Below are 16,150 nucleotides of genomic sequence, written 5' to 3' on the forward strand. Positions count from 1 at the left end.
CTTCTTCCAGGAGAGGAGCCCTCGAAGGAGCTATTGCTTTACCGAATTCGTGCACGGGTCCCACAGACACCCGGCCCATGGAGCTCCTCCATCCGTTGGATTTTCTCAAAGATGCGCATAGTAGGCCTCCGCAGGAGACGGGAGGATTGCCTTGCTACGAGGCTGCTTTGGTCTTGAGAGCAGCTGCGGGGTGGCCTTGACCAGCCCATATGCATTGAAGAGCAGTTGAGGCAGCCACTTGTTTGAAACCCCATGGTCAGCACACAGCAAGGCCACATGTTGGTAGCATGCCTCATGTCTCTTTGGGTCCAATGGTAGAGGGTCCAGCCCGTACCTTTGGGGACTGGCAACAGTTTACAATACTTCCTAAGGAGGGTAGGGACACTCAATTGTGAGTCTTGAGGGGGGTGGAAAGCAGGTGTCAGGAGATTGTAGAGGCTATACCTACAAAGTGGTACACCCCTTTGGAGTCGGCAGCTCCCTATTGGATGGGGGCCTTCACGTGACTAGAGGTCCTCATCTCAATCAGGGCTTGTTCAAGGGGACGTTCCTGCAGTTTCTTCGAGCTTCAAAAAGAGGGCCACCTCAACATAGTCACTGACAAGCCACCAGAGGTGGCTGAGTGTTGCTTTCAGCGGTTCAGAGTTGTGGGCATCAGTGGGAGGACTTGTGTCATAGACCAAGACCCGAGATCTCGAGTCAGGGCACAGGGCACTGGCAGCTCCGGGCTTGGGAAAGTCGTCCCTTGCTTTTGGCGAGATCCCTTCACTCTAGCCAATCACCCAAGGACCCCCTTCTTCCAGTACACAACTCGGCTTGGTCGCCACATACTCGCAGCGAGGAGAGGCTCGTCCTACTACAGCGGCTCACTGGCAGGAGGAGGGTCTCGCATCCGAGTTCTTGGCAAGATTTTGGGAGCGCTTGTGGGACAGCAGGCAGCCGGGACGAGCCACCATGTTCCAGTGGCTAGCAGCACATCGAGCTACTGCAGTCGAGAGTTGGTTGGTGCACAACGGCCTCTCGACAATATGTGCCGCCTATGACCACCCACTTGAAACACAACCGCATTGTCTGTGAGACTGCCACATGGCACAGAACATTTGGCTTCGGATTCTTTGGCTGATGCATGCATTTTCTACAGTCAGCCAATACACTTGGGGTGCTGCAGCTTGGTCCACACTCATGGGCCAGCACTTCGCTTTGAGACGGCTTCAGTCAGCAGGATGATTGTGATACAGGAGGGCTGGCCGGAGCAGAGATAGAGAGTCACGTTGGGAGCTCATTTGTGGCCTGACACTCTGGTTCATCTGGCGAGCCTGTTGCTTCCAAATCTTTGAGGCTCGACCCATGCCACCGACGGAGATTGTCCTTGACATTTGGCTGGAGCTGATTTTCACACTTACAGGCCAGTTTGAGAGACTCCAGGGCAGCTCCGACCGCATGCGGGAGCGCCACAAGGCCTTCTTGCGACTTTGACATCCAGGACCCTTCTTCACCATGTTCCATAGTACACCTCGATGGCAGTACCGTCCACCAGTGTGGTTGTTTCCTCCTAACATCTCCTAATTTAGCCATCTTTGTACATATCTGTTTTTCATTGGGAGAGTCTCCCCGAATCTTGGGAAAAAAAAAAAAAACAAGCAAAACCTATCCTTGCTCCACTCCTTGGAAATAACAAGTCAGATTTCCCTTGCTATATACAAAAACCACACAAGACAAGAAACAAAAATTCCTTTCAAACAAGAAGACTAAAGAACATGAAAAGAGGTTAGAACTTGGAGACGAGCACATGTGCCTTGTGTACAATGCAGATTGGGGACCACTTTTGGCTGGCCCTTATTCGCTAAGCGTGGAGCATGCCATAAGATATCAAACACTTGCATACCCCCACATATGCAAACGTCTGCATCACCAATCATACAAGTGTGGAAACAACTACAACTACAATGGACACAAACCCAAGCCAATACAATTTTGCACCATGCCATAAGAAAATGAAAGACAGGCTTGAATCACTTACAGCTCATTTGCAGCAAAAATTTGAGCTTCATCATTGGGCATGCTGATACACAAGAAGGAATCCACAAACTTAGATAGGTTACGTAGAACTATTCAGCATAATGACATTTGAGCTTTCAGCAGTAACATTCATCCTCATAGTAGCACAAGCTTGCAAGGACACAGATGCACACCTATAAAATATGTAGAATAGTGTGCGTTCCTGAAACTTCGAAAATACTCCTGGCTGCACGGTTTCCAGAACTTAAAAGTAACTTACAAGAGAAGACTTATTATAGGAAACTAGAACTTAACTATACACATTCAAAATTTCGATTCACACTCACCTGAAGGGTGGGAGCTTCATGTACGTAGCACTGTGGCAAGGTGAACTCCGGTTCCCCTTTAGCGGGGCCCTCGGCCCACGGAGACGCAAAAGTTTTATATAAATTATCCCTGGCGTTCAAATCTAGTCCCAGCGTTGTAAGGTCGGTGCCAAGAGCTAAAGTAGTCAAATCTGGATTTGTCATTCTGATCACACCAAGCAGACCTAATAAACCAAAGCGATCAATGGATAAAGTCCGGATCCCCAACTCCCTTGGAGGTTGACCAACAGCAGCCAGTTGTTGGTGAGCTCCTAGCCTAAATTGGGACTGACTGTGTTGTTGCTGATACTGTTGGACAAGCTGCTCATATGAACCTAACCCAGATGAAGGATTACCAGTGCTCCTTAAGTTAGGCATGGATACCGGACCGCTGTTTGCACCAGGAGGCCCAACCGATTGCGCCTGCTAAGTGATTCCAGAAAGATTTAGAGCATTTGTGTGTTACTAGATGGAAGAAACGCAGTTGCAAATTTGCCACTCAAGATCAATATTTACCTGAAACATCTCACTAGCTGAGTGCATTTGCAACAAATCTCCAGAGTTGACTCCTGCAAAAGATCCAGAATTGGACACTGTGGGCATTATAGCTGATCCCTGCAGTTGTGATGGTTGTTGCTGCTGTCTAGGCATGTACGAGCCTCCTAATGTAAACCCTGCAGATCGGCCCATCTGTATACCAATTTCAGAAGAAAAATCTAATCAATGACTCAAACCCAGAACTCCCTTTCACCCATACATCCAAAGCATTGGAAAGTCAAAGTTCTACAAAAAGTGAAACAAATATCAGACTCGAACCACACTTCTTGTGGCTTGGAAACTAAGAGTTTGCCTAGGAAACGTATGGGAGTCCAAACATCGGAAAGGGGAAGGCCTTCATGTATCATTTTAAGGAAAATCTATTCAATGACCCAAACCAAGCACTCCCTTTCATCCATACATCCAAAGCATTGGAAAATCAAAGGTCTACAAAAAGACAAATATCAAAACCCACAGGCCACGTGTTGTTGTGGCTTGGAAACCAAGAGTCTTCTAAAAACATATGGAAGTCCAAACATCGGAGAGGGGAAACAATCTTCAAAAAAGAAGTCTGAGCAGAATTTAAGAACAAAACTTTTGGGGGTTGCTTTTGGACTTGTGTCTACATAAGAGAGGCCCCAGGTGTCATTAATAAATGTATCAACCCAGTGGAATGTAACACTGTGGATAACTTAAGAGGAAGAGCATCGCTCTCACAGTCTAAAACTTTGACTTTGGACTTATAAAATAAGGAAATACAGAATCGGTGCCTAGTATCTTGTTTACTGTGTTCAATTCTCTTCCAAGTTCGACTGTTTGTTTTTTCGGTACAGTTCGGTATTGTTGCAATGTGTCTACCCCCTTGTCGAGTGACTCACCGAGTGACTCACCGGTTACAATGGTACAAGAGCATCCTTAGAGCAATCCGGTCCAAAATTGCAGCAATTGACTGTGGAAGTGGTATCTTCAGGAGAAGAGAAACAGGATTATCAGTACGAGGACACAGAGATTATTGCAATAGAGGACTTCAAGCACGTTGAGGGAGTTGACAGAGGCGTGGACTCACTTCAGAGTCAAAGCACGAGAGGAAAGTAGTGGTTGATATGTTTTTTGGCATGGACCAAGAGGAAGGACGAGAAAGTAGAAGACATGAAAGCAAAGAAAGCCAAGGCACGAACAGATCCGGTGTCTCAGAAGATATGGTTAAAGAGATTGGCAGAATCTCTTGAAAAGTTCCGGTGTTGCAAGAACTTTTGGAACAGATTTGGAGGGGGATCTTCTAGACTTAGATGTAGACTTCTTGGAAGTTTGGATTGGAGAAGGACAACTTGACAGATGATCCTCAGTAAGAAAAGATAAATTGTATGATTATGTATCTTAAGAGTCTAAATATCTAGAGGTACTTACAAATGCTCTTCCACGAGTGGGAGTCTTGCTAAATTGGCTATTTTCTTCTTTTTTTTAGTAATTTCAATTTAATGAAATTAGGAATATTTACATTTGTGCACGTCAGAATCATTGAGTTCGAAATGGAGATCTACAAGAATGAGTTAAGGTACATTTATGAGCCATCATGATCAGACAACTCTCATGCGTCATTTGATGGGTGACATACAACATCGTAGACCAATTGTTCCGTAAGTTCAGTGGTACAAATTCACAATGCATCACATGATGGGTCACGACAACATCAATAAGGCCTTGTCTCAGTAAAAATTCCAGACATGAAAGCAAAGAAAGCCAAGGCACGAGCAGATCAGGTGTCTCAGAAGATATGGTTAAAGAGATTGGCCGAATCTCTTGAAAAGTTCCAGTGTTGCGAGAACTTTTCGAATAGATTTGGTGTCACGTGCACATGGCTCTGTGTGCCACGTGGACATACTTCATCGACTTCCAGAGCCAGTTTTCCCCTTCTTCCTAGATAGGGATGTCTAGAATCCTAGAAGGATTAGTACCGGCAATTTTGTGAGCCTGTTCGCAGGACCTGCATGTCCGGACAAATCCATTAGATTAAGTTTTCCAGTTTGGAACCCTCTTGCATAAATGGTTTGTATATGCGTTTTGACAGATGTTATTACACTACAGTGGGCATATGGCATGACGAGCATGTAGTTCTAGGTTAGAGGAATCCGACGTGCCAGACTGCGCGTCAATCCGATTCCCAGGTGGGCGGATGTGCGACAGTTGCACCCAGATTTGGACCCCTGGACTTATTTTAAATAAATCATTTTTATGATTTATTTGTTGGAAATCCTTGTGGACAGTTGCCCTACCTAGGCCTTAATAATTACTTAAGGCCCATTCCCCACCTATAAAGGAAACCATCTGCCAGCACTTGAAGCAAGAAGGATGAAGCGCCCAATTCAGCCAGCGTTTTCTAGAAATCAGCCCTGGCGTTTTGGGAAGGCAGCAGATCAGCCCTGAGTTTTCAGTTTTCAGCCCATCCCTCGCTCGGTGTGCAAGAGATCCGTAGCAGTTCCCATTGACGGATGCGGTCCGGTACTTCAGTAGCCCATCGAGCCTCCTCTCTGCCATTCCCTCGCCGGCATCGAGTGCTCACATTGCTGCCCATCATCGCCATCATCAAGATCTGCGTTTTCAGCCCTGCTCTACGCGAGAGATCTGCTGCGTTTTTCGTCGCAGATCTGCGTTTTTGCAGCCATCATTCAGCCCTTTATTCCTCTCACATCGGGAGCGCAAATCAGCCCCAAATCTACCCTTGGTGGCCATCCGCAATCCCACATTGAGAGGGATCCAAAGGTGCATCAAATCAGCCCCGGAGGTGCCTCTTCCCGAGGAGTTACCGCGGTGATTTGTCGTCGTCAAGTTATTAGAGTCTGCTTTGAGGTATTGCATTGTGTATACATTCCATTTACGCAATCTAAAGCAAATACCACATCGGTAACGATGGGGGGGGCCCTTGAGAGGGTTGGTTGGGGACCCATCGGGTGTCGCTCTCTTCTTCTCTCTCTTTCTCTCTCCCTCTACACATCTCTATTGCATTCTCTCAACCCCTCTCTTCAGGGGAACATAAAAGGAACATTCATTGAAGTACAAAACATTCACTAACGCAAGGAAAGAAGCAAAAACTTTTGTGGAAGTGTAAAACTAGATCTTCACCATTTTTATTCCGCTGCACCTGACATTTGGAGGGGGATATTCTAGACTTAGATATGCACTTCTTGGAAGTTTGGATTGGATAAGGACAACTTGACAGATAATCCTCACTAAGAAAAAATAAATTGTATGATTATGTATGTTAGAATCTAAATATCTATAGGTACTTACAAACGCTCTTGCACGAGTGGGAGTCTTGCTAAATTGGCTATTTTCTTTTTCTTTTTTTGAGTAATATCAATTTAATGAAATTAGGAATATTTACATTTGTGCACGTTAGGACTATTGAGTTCGAAATGTAGATCTACAAGAATGGAGTTAAGGTACATTCATGATCCATCATGATCACACATCTATAGGTACTTACAAACGCTTTTGCACGAGTGGGAGTCTTGCTAAATTGGCTATTTTCTTCTTCTTTTTTTCAGTAATTTCAAGTTAATGAAATTAGGAATATTTACAATTGTGCACGTTAGGACTATTGAGTTCGAAATATTTATCTACAAGAATGGAGTTAAGGTACATTCATGAGCCATCATGATCACATCTCTCATGCGTCATTTGATGGGTGGCATACAGCATCGTAGACCAATTGTTCTGTAAGTTCAGTGGTACAAATTCGCAATGCGTCACATGATGGGTCACGACAGCATCAATAAGGGAATATTGCCTTGTCTCAGTAAAAAATCCACACTGAGGATGAGATACACGTAAGAAACAAAGCACTTCACTCAAGATGCATTCTAAGTAGCTTTGCAGAAATGCAGTTGCTTTTCGAAAAAGAGAGCTGCGTTTTGAGTGTTATTTTAAAAGCCAATATTTTTTTATAAAGAGGTCTATGTTGGCAATACATTTGTACGCGGCGTAGGTTGCCTATTTTGCTGTTGCACTGGTGGCGCTTGCAAGAATTCCATAAACCTCGGATTCTGCACCAGCTACGAAAAGACATTCACCGCAGCAACTAACTGAGTCTTAAACGCATCATCCTCAAGTTCCCCTGTCATAAAGCCCTGTACTACTGGAGGGACATTCACGTTGACAGGAGGTACAGACTGACGTGGCCGTGAGCTCTCGCCAATCTCAAAAACCATAGGAATCTCCTGCCTGTCCTTTGGAGAGGAACCCTCTTCCATAATTCCCTTCCCCTTGTTGGCCATAGTGTAATCCCCGTGTTCTTGCACTGTGTGTCTTTACCCTGAACAATCCAGGCTCACTCTTTGAGGAAAAAGTGATTGAAGTCCCGGCAACGGAACCATGTAACCGGCCCGTAGGGCGGTAGGCGTTGGCTTTCACCCGAAATTCTTTACTTTATACACACACACAGAGCACTTTGCAAAGAGAACCTGTAATGGGAATTAACACTTCAACTCACACACGGCTCGGAAGCTAGAATGCTCCGAGCAGACGCCGACAACCTGTAGGCCCCAAAATTGGCGCCCCTTTCGGTATTTCTTTATTCTTTAGGAGGGTAAATTACAAGGTAAGGTCCTGGGAATCCTTCACGTGTATCCACCTAGATACCATTTGATTTGGCCAAATTTTCGGCAGCATAACAGCCCCAAAACTTGCGCGAAACCAGTTCCCCTGCTGGAACTCGCTTGCACTGTCGTATACCCTCTGATTCCTGTCCAAAAACAGTAAATTCAGCACGCTGTATTTACTGGTTTTTCCCCTGTTTTCAGCCCCAAACAGTCCCCTAACTGTCCTTTGCCAGTGGGGCACGATTCCCAATGATCCTGGCGTCCGTATGGCTGAAAAACAGTGAATTTACAGCGCATACACAGCGCTGATTTTGCACCTGTACGGTGAGGTTATGACCCTCACCAGTGCCTGCTTTGGAGCAGCAGTTAGCTACCCCTGTTCCTGCTCAAGGAGGCTCTTGCCTCAGCACAAAAGCATGAACCCACACAACTGTACATCAGTCAAATGAGTAGCCCTCTTGTGGGGCATCACATAACTGCACGTAGGGGAGAGAGAGAGCAGTGTGTAGTGTGCAGGGCATCACTCCTAGCACCACACTGTACATGAGAGGGAAAGAAAGCACTCCATAGCTCTTAACCTATGACAGGTTGCAAATGAGGCTTCTCCCAGCTTAAAAAATCAGCGCCCATTTTTCTGGAAGAGGCAAGTCCCTAAAAATGTGACACTTGGCGCATTTACAAGCATTTTCCCGTTTCGGGTTCGCCGCTTAAAAATATCCCAACCGACGCGTCAGTTGACTTCGCGGCAGAGTTATAAAGTGTTCCCCTAGTCATACCGAAGGTAATGACGCGAACACATTTCACGGCCCAAAATAACAGTTCCCTAAATTTTAGGAGATGCTTCCGTTGGGCTCCCACTGGTCTTCTGACCATCTATCCTCATTGGGACCGCATCCAAAAATGCAATGTGGCCCAACTGTCGCATACTTTTTGTTGGAAGTCCCACCTTGACTTTACGCCTTAATTGAGTTCACTTCCTAGCATCCACCAACTTGCTAAGTGCGACGGGGGGACCTATATGATCTTGCTCTGAGCCTAGACATCCTCTTACCATACGAATTCCAGTGCCGACCACTTCCCGTCTGCGGGTGAATCTACCGTTCACATTGGCCATACAATGTCCGACCGTTTGCTACTTCAAGAAGAGGGTCTTAAACAAATAAAATAAACCCCATTGGAAAGAAACCAACAACCAAGGTTAGCAGTTGCCACATCTCTGTTACATGGTTAATAACTGCCACGTCCTCGTGACATACCCCCCTCTTGAAATCGCAAACGTCCTCGATTGCATACCATAAATACACGCCACTGATGATCTTGTGCTATTAACACTCTTTTATCATCGCATGTATCCGCAAGAAAGGTCGTAACATACATAGATACAAATGACTTAATGAGGCCTTCATACTTTTGCCATTTCCATCTATGGCACTGAATTCATATGTACATTTGATGTACTAGCTCTATCATTACCCCTCCTTTGCACACGTTGGGTTGGGGCATAAGTAGGCTGTAACCCAAAGGCTTCAAGGTAAAGCTGCAATACATTTGGTGACTCTGACAGTTCATGCTCTTCCATCCACTTTGCATCCATAGGCGGATAGTTCTTGAACTTCACCAAATAGCGTCTTGCAACTTGTCCTTGAACTTTTCTGTCCTTATGTGCCAAAACTTGCTCAGGTACCAGGATCTCATCATGTTCCTCAACTTCTGGCTGATCCTCAACTGGCATATCTTCTGGCACATCACCCACGAAGGGTCTTAGAAGACTCACGTGAAACGCATTATGAATCTTCCACGCATCAGGCAATTTCAGCCTGTAAGCCACATCGCTGATCTTGTCAAGCACTTGAAAAGGCCCATAGTAACGCATGCTGAGCTTAGGAAACAGCCGTTCCTTACCCTTCATCTTCTTTAACCTTGCCTTTTCGAACCTTAAAAGAACCCAATCACCAGGTGATAGTAGCAATTCACGACGGTGACGATCAGCAGCCTTTTTCTGTTTTGCCTGAGTCTTCTCCAAGGCAACTTTAATCTTCTTATACATCTCATCCATGTTCTCAACATATCGATCTGCCTCAAAGATCCTGTCTTGGGTGTGCAAAATGGGAGGAACCTTTTTGCCGCCTTCAACAATCTCAAAAGGTGCTTTGCCAGTAGACGCATGCACCGTATTATTGTACGTATACTCAAGCATAGGCAAATACTGTTCCCACTTGCCCTTATTATCTGACACATAGCATTTCAGCAGATCTAAAACAGTAGAATTGGCCTCTTTTGACTGTCCATCAGTTTGTGGATGAAACGAAGACGAGAACTTGAGCGTAGTACCCATGTTCTCAAACAATCCTCTCCAGAACAAACTGGTCATGCGAGGATCACGATCACTGATAATCGATTGTGGCATACCATGGTACTTAAACACATTGTACATGAACAAGCGTGCCATCTGATCAGATTTTATCTTCTTCCTGACAGGGATAAAATGGGCCTGCTTGCTGAACCTGCAGATAATGGTCCATATACCATCATTCCCTGTTGGTGTCGTTGGAAGATCAAAGATAAAGTCCATAGCAATGCTTTCCCATGGCTTATCCGGAATCGGCAGTGGTTGTAACAACCCTGGTGCCTTTTGCCTATCAAACTTGACCTTTTGGCAAACTATGCATGCTCGCACAAAGGCATCCACATCTCTCCTCAAGGTAGGCCAATAGAAGAACGTCTCTACCGCTTTAACTGTTGCATCAATGCCACGATGCCCTGCATACGGTGGGACATGACTCTTTTCCATGACCTTATGTCGCAGTGGCCTAGTGACACAAAGTCTGCCATGCATCATCATAAAACCATCTCTGAGGAGGTAGTGCTCGTGATGTTACCCCTCTTGTAACTGTTCAAAGATCCTTGCAAAATCTTCATCAGCAATATACTGTTCCTTCATGTCATCTAACTCATGATGATAAGGAATTGACACAGCTGAAATTTGTGGCTTTCTTGATAACGCATCAGCCACAACATTCTTCTTGCCTTCCACATGCATAATCTGGAAGTGGAACATGGAAAGAATGTTTGCCCATCGCATATGCTTTTCGGATAACTTTGACTGTGTCAAGAAGTATCGCAAGGTCTGATGATCTGTTTGGACAACAGAATCAGCACCTAAGAGGTAGTGCTTCCAGCTAGAAAGCGCATGAATCACGGCCAAGAGCTCTTTCTCATAGACTTGCATAGTCCTCTCTGGCCCTTGCAAAATTCGGCTTTCATAGGCTACTACCCGTCCATCTTGCATTAGCACTGCTCCGATGCTACTGCCACACGCGTCACATTGGACCACAAATGACTTCGTGAGATCTGGCAAAACAATAACTGGATCTGAAGTCAACTTTTCCTTTAAGAGACTAAAAGCTGAAATCTCTTTTTGGGTCCATCTGAAAGTGACCTCTTTCTTTTGCAATGCGTGAAGAGGCGATGCTATCTCGGCAAAATTTCTGATAAACCTTCTATAGTAGGAACACAATCCCAAGAAGCTTCTGACATCGTGCACAGTCTTCAAGTCTGGCCATGTCTTGATAGCTTCGACCTTTGCGGGATCCATTCTAACACCATCCTTTGAGACTATGTGGCCCAGAAAGTGGATCTCTTCAAGGAAGAATTCACTTTTCTTAGGATTGACAAGTAACCTGTGAGTGCGCAGCTCTTCGAACACAATGGTCAAGTGACGCCTATGCTCCTCTTCATTCTTCGAATACACAATCATGTCATCGAAGAATGTTCCAACAAACTGTTGATGCGAGCGGAAAATCCGGTCCATCATTCTGTTGAACGTGGCAGGAGCATTTGTTAGCCCAAACGGCATCACTAGAAACTCATAAAGACCAAATGTCGTTCTAAACGCAGTCTTGTGCACATCCTCTGGGCTTATACGAATCTGATGGTACCCACTCTTCAGGTCTATGCTGCTGAAAATTGCAGCACCCTCTAAACGATCGAGAATATCATCAATGCGAGGAATAGGGAACCTATTCTTGATGGTATTCTTATTCAACGCACGGTAATCAATACACATGCGCCATGAGCCATCCTTCTTCTGCACTAGGAGCACTGGGGAGCAAAAGGGTGAAGAACTAGGCTGAATCAGCCCCTTCTCTAATAACTCCTCAACCTGGCCCATAATCTCTTTCTGCTGCGCCGCACTAACCCTGTAGCGAGGTCTATTTGGTGGGCTACACCCTGGCACCAAATCTATTCGATGGTCCTCAGGTCTCTCTGGCGGTAATTGCGACGGTAATGAATCAGAAAAACAGTCACTAAACTTTTGCAAAAATGCTGACCTTTCTTTATCTAACACAGATAAATTTGACTGATCCCTATCTGAGACATCACGTGCAAAAATCAAGTACACAGAAAGATGATTCTTTATTACAGAAGTGATAGCAGAAGCAGATACAATAGGGACTGACTCTCCTTTAAGCTTTACATCCAAGATGTGAGTTTTGCCCCTATGCTGTACAGTGATCTTTTTGTTGTAGGCATCCAAGACTCCATGCACTCGGAACATCCACGGGATCCCCAACAAGGCGTCAAAACCTTCCAGCGGCATGATGTAAAACTCTTCAGTGTCCACATACGACTGAATATGCAGACGCAGTTTTCCAATGATGGGAGTAACACACTCTGAGTGGCCAGGACATGCCAACCCTGCCTCTGCTGTGTACCCCATCTCTTCAGCTTTGATGCCGAGCTTCATAGCTAACTCTGGTGAGATAAAGTTGGCTTTGGCACCTGGATCAAAGAAGATGAGTGCCGTCTGATCTCTAACTTTACCCCATGCCCTGCATAACTCACTGGCATCTGTGCTGGGCCTGTCACCCACCATGCCTGGCACTAAACCTGCCGTGGGTTTTGGCTTCTTGCCTTTCTGGTCTTCTTTATCCTCTGAGTCAGCTGGCCTTTTCCTTTGTGGACAATTGATAGAAAAGTGACCAGGCTGCTCGCATATAAAGCATTTGTTCTCAGCCATTAGGACCTTCTTTTCCTCGAGAGACTTGCGCACAAAAGGCTTCCTTTTCTGTTTCTTTGCCTGCGCTCCAGAAGTCCCAGCTGAATCCTTGTCTTTGGTGGCCTGTTCTGACCCCTGTGACGCATCAGGAGCCGTTTTCACAAAGGGCTTCTTCGCTGAATTTTTCTTTTGCTGCCCTCCTTTATCATTGCTCGGAAATCCACTGTCCTCTCCTTTCAACAGGGCAAGACCAGTGTTCGCAACTTCCATAAGCTGAGTAAGGGTAGCCACTCTATTCTTTGTACAGTAATCGCGAAGCCCTTTAGGCAGCCCACAACAATACTTCTCTATCTGCTCTGTCAATGGCACAAATCTGTAGGAGGTCACTGAGAGTAATGCTTTACAAAACCTCCTACTGTACTCCAGCAAGCTCTTGCACGAAGCTGCCGTAAGCTGGTGCCAATCTGTCAAGACATCGGCTTCAAATTCATTTGATAGCCAAGCAGATGCAAACATTTGCTTGAAGTAAACCCAAGTGGCGGGTGCCTGTCCTTGCATTAACAATGTCGTCCACCATGTCAGCGCATTATCCTTTAAGAAAGTGGCAGCTTTCCTCACCTTCGAGGCCTCTGTAAAATTCCCTCCCGCATAAGCTGTATCAAACTGCTGGAGGAAAGTGAGTGCCTTTGTCTTGTCCTCGAAACCACTGAAGGTACTGAACTTTACTGCTGCACCACCTTCTTTGTAAGCCTTCAGCTTCTCTAGTGCCCCCAAGTTGTCATACGGAATGGTCTGCAACATGGACACTGTACTAGGCATGATCGGCACGTGTTGGCCATTCACATTTTGCGTTAGAGGTGCGATATCTGGCTGCTGTCCAGAAAAACCAGCCATGCCAAAATGACCTTGTGGCACCCCAAACTAGCCCTGGTTGCCGTGGAAACCTTGCTGCATGCCGATAGTACCATACATGGGGTTTGGCATGATGCCTTGCATACCCCCGAACACTGTTCCTGGTATGTACGGCTGACTTCCAGACGCATAACCAGCCATACTTTGGAACACTGATCCACCCCCGAAATACCCAGGATGTACCGTGGGTGGTGGAAAAACTGAGTGCATAGCCTGGTATCCAGCTCCCTCTCCATTCAAGACAGCATGCTGGCTCTAAAACGTGGCGGGCTGAACTGGCATAACCTGTGGAATAGGCGTTCTAGCCACCTGTTCAAGCACGGGAGGAATCTGCTTTGGAGCCCCCGACTCCGCAACATGCGAGTGTTCCCTTTCCTCCTGCGCCTCATGAAGTACCTGGGCTTGAGCTTCAACAAGCTCCGTACGCGGCGTAGGTTGCCTATTTTGCTGTTGCACTGGTGGCGCTTGCAAGAATTCCATAAACCTCGGATTCTGCACCAGCTGCGAAAAGACATTCACCGCAGCAACTAACTGAGTCTTAAACGCATCATCCTCAAGTTCCCCTGTCATAAAGCCCTGTACTACTGGAGGGACATTCACGTTGACAGGAGGTACAGACTGACGTGGCCGTGAGCTCTCGCCAATCTCAAAAACCATAGGAATCTCCTGCCTGTCCTTTGGAGAGGAACCCTCTTCCATAATTCCCTTCCCCTTGTTGGCCATAGTGTAATCCCCGTGTTCTTGCACTGTGTGTCTTTACCCTGAACAATCCAGGCTCACTCTTTGAGGAAAAAGTGATTGAAGTCCCGGCAACGGAACCATGTAACCGGCCCGTAGGGCGGTAGGCGTTGGCTTTCACCCGAAATTCTTTACTTTATACACACACACAGAGCACTTTGCAAAGAGAACCTGTAATGGGAATTAACACTTCAACTCACACACGGCTCGGAAGCTAGAATGCTCCGAGCAGACGCCGACAACCTGTAGGCCCCAAAATTGGCGCCCCTTTCGGTATTTCTTTATTCTTTAGGAGGGTAAATTACAAGGTAAGGTCCTGGGAATCCTTCACGTGTATCCACCTAGATACCATTTGATTTGGCCAAATTTTCGGCAGCATAACAACCCCAAAACTTGCGCGAAACCAGTTCCCCTGCTGGAACTCGCTTGCACTGTCGTATACCCTCTGATTCCTGTCCAAAAACAGTAAATTCAGCACGCTGTATTTACTGGTTTTTGCCCTGTTTTCAGCCCCAAACAGTCCCCTAACTGTCCTTTGCCAGTGGGGCACGATTGGCAGAGTTATAAAGTGTTCCCCTAGTCATACCGAAGGTAATGACGCGAACACATTTCACGGCACAAAATAGCAGTTCCCTAAATTTTAGGAGATGCTTCCGTTGGGCTCCCACTGGTCTGCTGACCATCTATCCTCATTGGGACCGCATCCAAAAATGCAATGTGGCCCAACTGTCGCATACTTTTTGTTGGAAGTCCCACCTTGACTTTACGCCTTAATTGAGTTCACTTCCTAGCATCCACCAACTTGCTAAGTGCGACGGGGGGACCTATATGATCTTGCTCTGAGCCTAGTCATCCTCTTGCCATACGAATTCCAGGCGACCACATTCCAGTCTGCGGGTGAAGCTACCGTTCACATTGGCCATACAAATGTCCGCCGTTTGCTACTTCAAGAAAAGGGTCTTAAACAAATAAATAAAACCCCATTGGAAAGAAACCATCAACCAAGGTTAGCGAGTGCCACATCTCTGTGACATGTTAAAACTGCCAAGTCCTCCGTGACAGCAGGCTAGGTACATGTGGGTGAGATTTGAAAGCAGAGAGAGGCAGATATCTCTACATAGCTATTCCTACTTTCCCAGTGTACAATCAGTTTATGCATCACCCAGAGGAAAATACCCCTTTCTCTATTTTGGATGATGACTATGGGACTTCTCTAGGATGGTGGACATTATCCTCCTGTGGGACTTCAATGTAGGATTGCCATCACCAAGCAGTGTTTTATGATACTTCAGAGGAGATGCTAAGAGGATAGATGTTGTGGAGACGGGCCTGTCAAACTATCACACGTGTGGAATATACTAAGTCTGGGTGACACTTGATAGACATGGGTCTGCCACATGGAATTGGCCATCTATCAATGGCCTACAGAGATTTCTGCTGCGGGAGGTTTTACATGTTCCGACACGGGCTTGGGGCAAACACAGTGGACTAGGTAATGGCACTGCCGAATTATCTAGCATCCAAGATCTCACAGTTGGGCCCAGACCGGTCGGGGTAGCAGTAGATCATGCTTTGGTGTCGATGACCATCTCTTTCAAGTTCAGTGTAGCGAACAAGCCACAGGTAGCAGCCCCTACTCGCTACACATTCACACGGGAGACGGATTCTGTATACATAAACGATATCTACAGACGCCTATGCACTGAGGACCCGGGGCGACCGCTGGAGGAGCTAACTACTATACTGACACAGACATTACATGAGGCAGCAGCAGAAGGATACCCACACACCCAGCCTGAGCAGAGCCGCCGATCAGGGAGCATGCCTCAAAACAGCTGGTACGATGAGGAGTGCCGCCAGACTAGAGCTAGACTAAAGAGGGAGGTGCTTTTGGGGGACGTCACTCACATACAGTCATAGATTGACTTCCGACGCCTGGTACGGCGGAAGAAGAGGGCTTTTTTGGCTCGACTCGAGCAGGATCTATATCAGCTATTCTTGAG

General features: G+C 46.3%; 1 protein-coding gene across 2 annotated transcripts in view; it reads right to left on the reverse strand.

The window, feature by feature from the left end:
- LOC147420585 (putative NOT transcription complex subunit VIP2) overlaps positions 1-16,150 on the reverse strand; it is a 125,611-nt gene that overhangs the window by 20,928 nt on the left and 88,533 nt on the right. Inside the window, exons 9-12 of one of the 2 annotated variants that reach the window (XM_086503923.1) lie at positions 2,880-3,053; positions 2,346-2,789; positions 2,193-2,245; positions 2,021-2,062 (exon numbers count right to left, since the gene is read on the reverse strand). In XM_086503923.1, coding sequence (XP_086360049.1) covers positions 2,021-2,062; positions 2,193-2,245; positions 2,346-2,789; positions 2,880-3,053 — 713 coding nt within the window. The remainder of the gene's footprint in view (positions 1-2,020; positions 2,063-2,192; positions 2,246-2,345; positions 2,790-2,879; positions 3,054-16,150) is intronic. The other variant, XM_086503924.1, reaches the window with a different exon arrangement.

Source organism: Adiantum capillus-veneris, chromosome 28 (genome assembly GCF_014529385.1).
Source record: "Adiantum capillus-veneris isolate H3 chromosome 28, ASM1452938v2, whole genome shotgun sequence".
In the NCBI taxonomy this organism is placed as follows: Eukaryota; Viridiplantae; Streptophyta; class Polypodiopsida; order Polypodiales; family Pteridaceae; genus Adiantum; species Adiantum capillus-veneris.